A 12,183-nucleotide genomic window follows, 5' to 3' on the forward strand; every position below is an offset into this window, starting at 1 on the left:
TTGGGTCCCAAAGCCAACCCAAGAGATGAAAAATATGTAATAAGTGTCTACTGGGAGTCATCCAATTCCCTGTCCTCTGAAATAAAAAATAGAGAGGATCAACCTTTCAAGAGCCCAAATTTCTGCATTATCCATCTTCCTTACGAAAAAAAAAAAAAAGTAGAAAATAAAAATGTGTAGTTTGAATTTCTATCAAGCCAGACTTACTATCTCTATGGATCTTGAATTCAGTCAATAATACCTGAAAACACTTAATCTTTCCCTTGTAGTCATACCTGAAACTATAGCAGTCATTTAATAATTAGGAATCCATGATTCTCTTAAAAATCTCTTTCTCACACTAACTAGCCAAGACCAAAATTCTTTTATCTATATTCAATAGCCCATCCTTTCCCCCCTCAAATTCCAACCCTAATCCTCTTCTGGATGAAGCTCTTTGATCTTTTTAATTTTGTCCCATGACAAGTGTGGGCACTTTGGTGGCGTGGTGGGCGGACTGCCAGGCTGGAATTCAAAGTTGGCCTCTGACACTTGCTAGCTGTGTGACCCTGGGCACCTGTGTGTGTGTGCATTACATATGTGTGTAAATGCGCGTGTGCATGTATATTCATACATGTGTGTAAATGCACTGTATATTCATAAATGTGCGTTGTGTTCATGCATGTGTGTGCATGTGCATGTATATTCATAGACATCTATGTGTGTTCATACATATGTGTGTAAATGTGTATGTGTGTGTATTTTCATGCATGTGAGTGTAAAGTAAGAAATCTGGGAAAGGAACTGGACCGGTGATCATCTAGTGAGAGGGAGAGAAGAACTCAGCACTCTGCTCAGTCTGCTGCCGGGCAGACCTATAGCTGCAGAAAGAAAGACTGACTGAGCTTTCCCACTTTGGAGGAATGCGCCCATTGTCGTTTTTTGCCATCTGGAAACAGATGCATTTATGGGGGAAACATTCAGCCTCATGATCTCTCATTTTCCTGATGATCGCCTGGCCTGAAGAAGCTCCGAGGCAGCTGTTTCTTGCTCCCGGCAGCCGGCAGCAGAGCTGAGAGAAGGGACCACTCTGGGCTTCACCTGCCCTGTTAGAGATGCCGGATTGGGCCCTGTGCTATTTCCATGTTAATTACAGCTCTGTCTCCCCGGCGATGCTAGACAAGGGTTTTGATCCTTTTAAAATTTTCAGGAGAAATGGGTAGCCTTTTGGCCCCTCCAACAGTTTACATTTCAATTAGCTCGGGAGCCTCTTCGGCTTTGATGGTGACCTCACTACCCTTTGTGGAAAATTAATGGAAGAGAATCTAGGCATAATTCACGGTACATGGGTCTGACCATTCCAGATTGTTATACTTAGGAAATCATAAAAAGAGAAACCTGATTTTAATATTAATGCACTCATCTGAGCTGTCTGAAATGCTATAACTTGGGGTTATAAGTGTAAAGTGTCACTTTCCAATTTTTAAGCTTTCAGGCGAGTACTTTCAGCTTCCCTTGTCCTACCATTAGCCATGTTCTCAATTTGAATTTGGAGCAAGTATGAAAATTCTAACCAAATGCCCAACCTCTAAGTCAGGGCTTCATCACACCTCTTGTGTCTTTAACCCCTCTGGCAGGGCCAGAATATCTTACAGACCTCTTCTCATCATTTTTAAGATGCATAAAATAAAAAACCTAGAATTACAAAAGGAGTCGATTAATATGAAGTAGAGTTATCATAATATTTTTAAAGAAAACAATTTCACAGATTCCAGGTTAAGAAGCCCTACTCTAAGCATAAATTCATCTAACTTCAAATGATTTGGATCAGAAATCCAAGCCTCTGAAACTCAGCAGAAGGGGATACAAGATTAAATCTCAAAAATCCATAAATGAAATTCACCTGGAGCAAATTTTGTCTAATTTCTGCAAGATATATGTCACAATTCTATTACCTGTTCTTTCTATTCTTTTACAATTTTTTTTACAATTTTCTTTCTATTCTATTACAATTCTATTACCTGTCTTAATTTAAGCCTCATACAAGTAAGGACGATTTCTGTTTATGGAAAAATAATTGTTATACCTCGGCAACACTGCTGGTACACTGGATGTCACCTCTTATTTCCAGGGCTAGATATGATTTATCCTGCTTTTTTTAGGAATGGAGGTCTCAAAGCCATTGCTTTATTTTCAGCAGAATTTATATATATATATATATATATATATATATATATATATATACACACACACATATATATATACATATATATATACACACACACATATATATATACATATATATACACATATATATATATCATATATCATATATATACATATATATACACATATATATATATCATATATCATATATATATCATAGCTACCTTGAATGTTATTTTTTTTGCTTACCATATGCATAGAAAACTCATTGAAGGAGAGCCTGGAAGTTTTAACTTTGCTATATGATCAAAAGTGATTTTGGTGATTGTAATGAGGATCTAGTACATGTGCATACTCTTTCAGCTTACAAAGATGATATCTCCATATCCCTGTCCACATGGAAACATCATCTTACCAAGCTGATGTGGACTGAACATGGGCCAAACCTCATTGCTAATCATCAAACCATTCAACAGGATCTTGTACGTGTCTCAGTCAACTGAATAACTATGAAGATAAAGTTAATGTATGGACATGTATACATATATTGTATTTAACTTATACTTTAACATATTTAACATGTATGGGACTACCTGCCATCTGGAGGAAGGGGTGGAGGGAAGGAGGGGAAAAATTGGAACAAAAGGTTTTGTAATTGTCAATGCTGGAAAATTACCCGTGCATATATCTTATAAATAAAAAGCTATAATTAAAAAGATAAAGTTAAAATTGCAAAATATCCCTTTATGGATGCTACTACAGCACTTATTTTTTCACAAACATTCTGACTCTAAACAGTAAGTGAGGAATAAAGCAAGGCGATGTATACTGATCTCCAGGACAGAGGAGAATCTAACCCTACCTCAACATCTAAATTCCGTTAGATTTGTTTTCCAAATGTTCCAGTTTGCATGGAATATTATGCTGATTTCATGAAGTCCCAGAACACTGAAGGGTCTCTTCAGTTAGAGTCATGGCCACTCAAAATAAATTGGCCCATAACCCACACAGGAAAATTCAAGTGGATGAAGATTATAATAAGTCATTGGGTGGACAGCTCACCGAGTCGGTCTGTCAGCCCAGATATCTTGGATAGGAATTCGATATGAATAAAGCAGCTAAGTCCAGATTTAAAGTGGAAAGTAGACTCCAAGCCCCTAGGAAATTACGTGGCCATTTTAATAATTTCAAGATTTTCCTGGATGCCAAAGCCCACCTTTATAATACCAATATTCTCTCAATGTTGTTGTATAAATCTTGGAACACCAACATCCCAGACAAATCCTAGTTATAGGCAATGAAAATGTACTTAGTGGGTATGGATATATCTCAGTATAATCCACAAAGACTTTTGGGGACAGTCTGTATTACCAATGATGACTTGCATGGAAGATGTAGCATAAAAGACTTCACTAAGGACAGGAAAGACCAGAAAAAGAAATGGACTAACCGTGGAGTAATAGAGATGTTTAGTGTAGTACTGGTAGCCACAAAATATGAGGGAATGGGGAGGGAACAGAGATGTAGATCCTGTAGATCTTCCAAGAAAGTTATAAGAAATGTGTGACAAGGAGGCAACCCATACACGTGAGGTCACAGAGTCATTGAAATATGAAAGCAGTTTATTACTTGGAATATCCTTATCAGCCTGTTCCAAGCAGTAAGTGAGCGAGCACCTCAGTTGGAAAAAGCCTTCAATTCATTGGCAATGCAAATCAACACTTCCCTAAAATAGCTTGATCAAGTATAGATTCTTAACCTTCTTTTCATTTCCCTTAATGTAGACTTAGGAAGTTTCAGAATACCCATCATCCAGTCCAAGGGAATACATGATATACAGTAAGACAGTGAAGTAAGACAGCTTTATTGAAGTGACACACTTACAATATGAAGGAGAGCGTAGGGAATGGTGGAAATAGATATAGTCTGCTGGGACCCTACATAGAACTGGTCACCCCTTGGGAGCCCCAGAAGAAGTGAGGAATCTTTCTCCCTAAACCAGTAAAGTCTGGTGGATTTCCACAGGCTTTCTTGGTGGAGCAGAACCAGAAATGAAGAGAAAGGGCAAGAGTTTAAACTTGGGAACTGGTATTGATCCATGACTCAGAGAAATGGCATCTGGTGATACTCTAACTTTGCATGAAGACTCTGATAGAGCTCCCTAACTTAGGGGAATGGGGAGGCTACTGCTGTGGTCATTCTATCACTCGACTTCGGGTCTTTTTGTACATAGAAGTCAAACCCTGTGAAGTTGTTCAGGTCCCACAAAGGCAGAATGAAAAGTTCACAGATAGCCTATGCCATAGCACGGGCAATGTAAATGTGTTGTAACTATTTCTTTGATTGGAAGAACCTGAGCTAGGGGTGTCCCTCTTTTACAGAAGGGAAATACAGGGTAAATGTTCTCATCCCAATGGCATTTATACTGCAACAATAAAGACCATCTTTGAACTTTTCTGAGAATCCAAATCTGGCACTCTATCGCTCTAGGGCAGTATTTTTTAAAAGATCATTATCAGAAGTCATCCCCATCCTACCCTAAGGGCTGATTTAAATTTCATAGTTATTTGTTTGACAGTGACCACTAAAAATAGGATGCTTCATTTTAAAGATGCTTGATTCATCTGTGATCTTATTTGATTTTCAAACTCAAGATCTCCTTTCACTTTGGGAGGGTCTTTTGTCCTTTGAATTCTTCCCAATTGGTTGATCACTTGCAGAGAGAGTGCTTGATAGTCAAGATGATGGAAGGCCTCTTCCTCTATTGCTGAATACATATTTCAGTAAATTGCTAATTAAGAAATATCAACTGTGGTATAAATTTAATAAGCGCTCTTGTTCCTTATGAAGACAATAAAGTAAAAATGACATGAATTTGGGAAAGTACTCATTCCTTTCCCTAACTCAACCAGACATCCACAGTGACAGTGTGATTGAGACCAAGGGCTGGATCCCTGACAAGGAACTGTTAATTATTATTGTCCTGTTATTATTCTTTTCTTTTCTTTTTGGCTCTGATTTATGAACTGCTTTTCATATTCACAAAGTGGCTCATGAATCACCCAGCCTTACAGAAATGAATAATAATGAGCCCATTTACACAACATTTGGTATGCAACTAATTACCTGGAAATCACTAACTGGGATTGCACCAAAAAGAGTCTTATTAGCATTCTGAACTAGAGCTACAAAACACAGTGGAAAAAAAGAAACCAGAGGCATAGAAACAAAAGAGATAAAAAGGAATGGACGCTTGCTGATAAAAGAGCACTCTTTTCAGTGTAGATTTTTTTATCAACACCATCTTCAAAAAATATCTAGCAAGTGCCACTATATATGATATCAAGCAAACCAAATTTAGCTATCTGTTTATTTTGTTGATATGTTTTTACTACTTATATCCTATATCAGTTTAGAGCAAGATACAAACCACTCACTAAATGGTCTTCTTAATGACTTGACAAAGTCCCTAAATTGTCCCAAGGATATGGAGCCAAAACTTTGCAAGAAAATATCGTTTGAAGTTCAAAAAAGACATTGTTGCCAAGTTATCCAACCTAAATGGGCATCCATATTAACTTCTTCTTGGCTATGAACAAAAACCAAAATAAAGATACTACAGAAGCTCACTCTTTAAGATGGACAGTATCAGTATAGATAGATTTATTCAAGTATACTTTAAATGTACAATAGGATCGATTGTAATCATAATAATTTCATAATACATACACACATACAGGTTCTTTTGGTTTGAACCTAGCTGATTCTCTTGTCTGAGTCTCTCATTATATCCTATTTATTTATTATCGGTCCTTCATAGACTGAGGTGATGCTATCGACTTAGCAATGATGATCATGTGCATTAATGTATTTCTCCTCACTCATGATGGGATTTGGTTTTTGGATCATTTGGAGTTTTTGTTTGCTTGGTTTTGTTTTTTTTTTTGGAGGAGGTTGTTTGTTTTGAGTTGGTTGTTTATTTGTGATGTTCCATCCACAATCATAAAAGAGAGATTTTCTCAAAGTTAACCAGCTTTCATTCATATTGGTATTACATTTTAGACTCATTAAATGCACCACAAATCCAGGGTTCTGAATTCGGTCTCTGGATAGGATCATGCTTTGATACGTGACTCAGACAAATCCATAAGCAATTATTTACCCATCCACCCCAGATTCTTTCCCAGATGGGTCATAGGGTAACTTAAGCTCCCTTGGGGCTTCAATGAGGAGCTCGGGTTTACTTGGGAATTGTTTACAATAGTAGGAATGCCTACTGTCATCCTTTATAATCAGAGATGTTCACTTCCTGGTAAATTCTTTGTAGCCACAGCAAATCAGACCTAATCAAAAATTCTCTGGAACAGTGCTCTGTTTTTTACTTTCAGACTAAAGTGTTTGCTCTTATTTTGGAATGGGAGTTTTGGTTCTTTCCACCTTTTTTCAGTTGGTTGATAATTCTGGAAGATCTACATTAGGGGAAAAAAATAAACACAGTTGAAAGTCTCCTGGAATACCCAGAAATTATGAGAGGCCCAGAGTTTCACTGACAACATTTTTAAAGAGTGATAAGGCCTTCAGTGCTGTTTCCTGACATGCAAGGAATACCTATTTTTTTTTCCCTTTGTAGAATAGCCAAAGGTGATCTACCTCCAGAATTAACACAATCATTTCTTCTATGCCCAAGTGAAAAAAAGGAGTTCAGATCAGAAAGGACCAATCCTGCCTCATAAATTCTGAATTTACTCAGCACAGCAACGTGATTTCTATTTATTTCAGTATCCCATAGTAACCCTGGCTCACTTTCTTTTAATAACCCATCTCTTTTTCAGGGCCAGTGGTCAATTCTATAAACAAATTATCACAATGACCATTGCAAATAGCCTGTCTGGCACATAGTAAGTGCTTAATAAATGCTTGTTGATTTGATTTTAAAAGAAGCAGACACATCGTGCTGCCTCCTGCCCCCACACTTGGAATCTGTGTCCGGAGGAACAGTTGGCTAACTACTTCCCCATAAACAGTGACCAATCTGATGTGCCATTGTTTGCTGCCAACTCTGCAGCTAATTCTCTCAAACTCCCCTGAAAAGGAGGCCTTGATGGTAGAAGTCAAATAGAAAGCCCAAATAATAATTTAGGACATGGACCTCAGATGCAAATACTTCCAGCAAGAGTTCTGCTATTTGATGTGATTACTTGGCTGCATAATTCTTTGGGCCTTTAATTCCACAGAATATAATTCAGATCATTAAGGCTGAATGATCCCTATAGCATTTAGTTAAGATGAAGCTTCACCTGAACTTAAACCTTTCCTTAGTATCTTAGAGCAGAAAAGGAATCCAACCCGACTGCTTCATAGTTGAGGAAATCGAGGCACACAGAAGCTAAATTACTGGCCCACTTGAGTCACCCACCTAACAAGTGCCTCGGGTGACACATGAATCCAGGGCTTGTGGACTCCAACTTTAGTGCCCTGTTCTCTACACCAGACCTTCCCAACTCTCGGAACTTGGATTCTGTGGACAAATGCTTTTGAAAACTCAGAATCACCTCTATGACTCAATGAAACTTTCAAGGAAAGAATCACTACTATATTGCACACATTCCTCCTAGGAAGCTGGTAGCACTTTGAAAAGAAAATCTTTGTGTTATAAATTGCAAAGACTTAGTGATCACTCTTCAGGAATAATCGTGTCATTTAATCATGCCCTTCAGAGATGGACTGACCTTTTCGGGACTCTAGTCTTAAATAGGAGGAAAAGGGTGAATCACAAATTAATATTTAGCTATTAATAGGATGACATAATATTCATTTCTCTCATATAAAATATGTAAATCTATGGAAGTTAACTTGTTAGATCAACCAATCATTCAACTTTTATTGTCTGCTGTGTGCAGAATACTGTGCTGGAGGAGATACAAAACGTATAGGTGACATGGCCCCGGCCTTCAGAATATCCTCCAGATCAGTCTTTCTTATCAGGTATGGTTTGGACTGCGAACCTCTCAAGATCCCTCCCAGCTCTGAAATCGTTTCATTCTGTAACAGTTCAGTGTTTAAACCATTTGGTCAACTACAGCATCATGGGACTCTGGCTAGCTCAATGGCATATCTCTATAATTAAGTTGGTGATGCAAGTCAATCATGATAGACTCAGATCATTTGCCACATCATCAGAGAGAGAAAAATATCCAACACAATAGGAGCTGGAATCAAGACTTTCATTGTACCTCAGAGCCATTGATCCAGACTACCGAATGTCCCTTGTCTCTTCTGAATCACCTTGCTCAATTTCTTCTACATCAACCAAAGCAAATTAATTTATTACCTCCCTTCACTTGGTCACACCATTGCTATCATCGAACCTATATCTGAGGAATTGTCTTTTCAGTGGAATCAGCTGTCCTTGATAATCTGCTTCTTTCACTGTTGTTCTTCATTCAGTCCTTAAGTTCTCTCCACTCTATCATAACTGTTCCCTGGAAAAGATCAGATGAGCTCATTCACAATAAGGCATGAATTAATAACAAAATTAATTGAGTAACCTCTCCTAGGTCTTAGAATTATAGAATGTTAGAGCTGAAAGAGACCTGAGAGATAGCCAGTTCAGAGGTTCTTAACATAAGAATGTAAACTTGTTTTTAAAAAATAGATTTTGTAACTATATATCAATAGAACTAGTTTCCTTTATAATGCAGAGTTGCTAGTCCATTGTATTTATTATATGAATTTTTAAAAACTCATTTTAAATTAAGTTTAAACATGAAAATTATTTTTTTATTTTTAAATTGATTTTTTAAAATTTTACAATTAATTTTAATAAATTTAGAATTATTCTAAGAAGGAATCCATGAGTTTTATCATATCACCCAAACAGTTCATAACACAAAAATGATGCAAAACTCCTGTCTAGCCCAACCTCCTCATTGTAATGTTGGGGGAAAAAATTGCCCACAGTCACAGAATTTGTCAATGACATAACTATCCATGTCTCTTAAGAAATCAAGTAAAAGAAAGAATTCTCAAAAAACCCTGTCAGTCACTGAAAAGTGCCATTCCTTGATACCAGGAGATGTGGGACAAGTTCTGGACTATTCATTGGGCTGATAAATATGTTTTGGCAGCTGGCTGACTTTTTTTTAACTCCTTGAAAGGTAGATCCTGAATAATACCCAAAAGGCTGGCAGTCAGATGTCATTTTCCATGTGAATTTGGGTCATGATTTTCCTTTTCCTTTTTTTTCTTTCTTACAGGATCACGACAACAGCTGCTTGCATGATGGATCTGCGAAGATATCCTCTGGATGAACAGAACTGCACGCTAGAGATTGAAAGTTGTGAGTAGTTGGGATCAGGGGTAGATGGAGGATAGCAAGCCTAGATCTTGGATTATATAGTTTTTCACAATAAAATTCAAGAAGTTTAGGGAGGTTTCACAAAGAAACATAAAAAATGTGTATAGATTAAAGTTTGTTTTGTTAGATCAACCAAACGTTCAACAACACTTTATTGTCTATTTATGCAGAGTGCTGTGCTAGAGGAGATGCAGAATATATATTTGACTTTGTCTTCCAGAGTATATTTGCCTATTTTATATAATTACATACACACACAAAATTTTGAGAAAGAAATCATAATAGTTACTTATTGCTTAATTGCTAATAGTTATACTACTATGTGTACTAGCATAGCTCCCAAGAGTTTATCACATTTAAGCCTCACAACAACTTTGAGAAGTGCGTGCTATTATTATCTCCATTAGACAGATGAGGAAACTGAGAAATGAAATGAAATAGGAGATGCTTTGTCCTGGAAAGTTAATTTATTTCACATTGTCATGCATGCTAAATTCCTAATTGCTTTAAGAATAAACACACAGGCATTATTACCTACTCTTTCTGGTTAACAGTTCAGGAAAAGAGGATGATGTGGTCAGATCTGTGCTTTAGCAGGATCATTTTGGCTATTGAGTAGAAATGGACTTGGTTAGGGAGAGACTTGAGGCAAGAAGACTAAAAATGAGGCAGGTTCTTTCCAAAGTAGAAAGATGATAAGATAACTTTTGGGTATTATTTCTGTATACATTCAGATTCCCTAATCTCTAGGCTTGTACAAGCTGTTGGATAGATACGCTTATGACCATGTGATTCACCTATGGCTGCTACTAGAAGGAACAAATGCTTACAAGTTAGTGCTTTGGGGATTTGGCTCTATTTATACCAAACCTCCCATTTGTCCTGTTTATAAGATTCCAGATTCTGTGCATTTACAATGGATATCCTTCAGAATTCTCTCCCTTCTCGTTTCCCTCTCCTGCCTTCCCTGATTCCTTTAGGACGCAGATAAAATATTCCCTGTAAAAAACCTCTTGCAGCCTTCCATTTTTTAAAAAGCTTTTTTTATATTCAAAAAATATGCAGAGATAGTTTTCAACATTTAACCTTGCAAAACTTTGTGTTCCATTTTTTTCTCCCTCCATCCCCTTCCCTATACAGCAAGCAATCCAATATATGTTAAACATGTGTACTTCTTCTATACATATTTCCACAATCATCATGCTACACAAGAAAAATCAGATCAAAAAAGGGGAATGAGAAAGAAAATAAAATGTAAGCAAATAAATAACAACAAAAAAGTGAAAATATTATGTTATAGTCCACATTCAGTCCCCACAGTCTTCTCTCTGGGTGCAGATGGTTCTACCACAAGACCATTAGAACTGGCCTGAATCACCTTGCTATTGAAAAGAACCACAATCATCATAATTGATCATCACACAATCTTGTTGTTGCTATTACAATGTTCTCTTGGTTCTACTCATCTTACTTAGCATCAGTTCCTGTAAGTCTCTCCAAGCCTCTCTGAAATCATCCTGCTGATTGTTTCTTATAGAACAATTATATCCTATCACATTCATATATCATAATTTATTCAGTCATTCTCCAACTGACGGCCATTCATTCACTTTCCAGTTCTTTGTCACTACAAAATTTTAGTGTTTTCTTTCTGTGATTAATGACAATTTATCATGTATCTTGTTTGTACATAGTTGTTTGTATGTCTCCCCCATTATATTGGGAACATTTTAAGATGCAGAACTGGTTTTTGCCTTTCTTTCAGTCCTCTGTGCTTCGTATTATACTCAAACTTAGAAGTCATTTAATAAAAGTTTGTTGATTTGATTTTTTGAGAAGTTGATGGTCTATACAGAAATCTTGACAACTGATTCTTAATTGGATTGGCACTTTCAATGTCATCAATTTCTTTGATGGCAACCTAAAATGATCAGCCCACAAATAGTTGATACAACTAATAATGCAGATAAAGTAAGTTACCCTTGGAAGTCAGGTAATTATGGAGGCAGGTCAAGCACTTCATATGAGTAAAATACTATATTGTCATGAATATAGTTTAGTGCCTTAGAAGCATGAATGTATATGAGACCAAGAGGTCTGATTATGAGAAAATAGTCTAATTTTGTTGTCCCATATTTGTGAGTCATGGGTAAAGACTTGACCTAAACCATACATCAAGACTTAACAATTAGAAAACTTGTAAAATATGTTTTTCTTTTTATATTTCAATTCTTTCAACTGATTTCCTGAATTAAATTATAAAATTGTGAAGTTAAAATATAGGAATTTAAACCCAAACACATTCAGCTATTTTAGCAGCTTCCAATATTTTTGCAATCAAGGCAGAACCTTTTTGTTACACCAAAAAAAAGACCTTTTGAAACAGAAATGAAAAGATAAGACTAATTCATGAATTTGCTCAAAATATTAGGATTTATTCTTCAGATATAGTTTTATTGATTATTTTATATCCTGTAATATCTGCTAAGCATTATAGAGTTTAAGATTATAAGATACGAAAAAAATGCTTTCAATAACATTTATTTAAGTCTCTACTAAGGATAGACAATACTTGAATAATGTTTTAAATTTTTCTAAATTAAATGTTTTTAATTTTTGCTAAATAGTAACTTATAAATTTATGAAATCTTCATCAACTTGAAACCTCTCTGCCAGCACCA

General features: G+C 36.3%; 1 protein-coding gene across 1 annotated transcript in view; it reads left to right on the forward strand.

Annotated features, from left to right (window-relative positions):
• The window catches only part of GABRB1 (gamma-aminobutyric acid type A receptor subunit beta1), a 388,600-nt gene that overhangs the window by 313,818 nt on the left and 62,599 nt on the right, over positions 1 to 12,183 (forward strand). The window contains exon 5 of the mRNA XM_074276277.1: positions 9,402 to 9,484. Coding sequence (XP_074132378.1) covers positions 9,402 to 9,484 — 83 coding nt within the window. The remainder of the gene's footprint in view (positions 1 to 9,401; positions 9,485 to 12,183) is intronic.

Source organism: Sminthopsis crassicaudata, chromosome 6 (genome assembly GCF_048593235.1).
Source record: "Sminthopsis crassicaudata isolate SCR6 chromosome 6, ASM4859323v1, whole genome shotgun sequence".
Taxonomy (NCBI): Eukaryota; Metazoa; Chordata; class Mammalia; order Dasyuromorphia; family Dasyuridae; genus Sminthopsis; species Sminthopsis crassicaudata.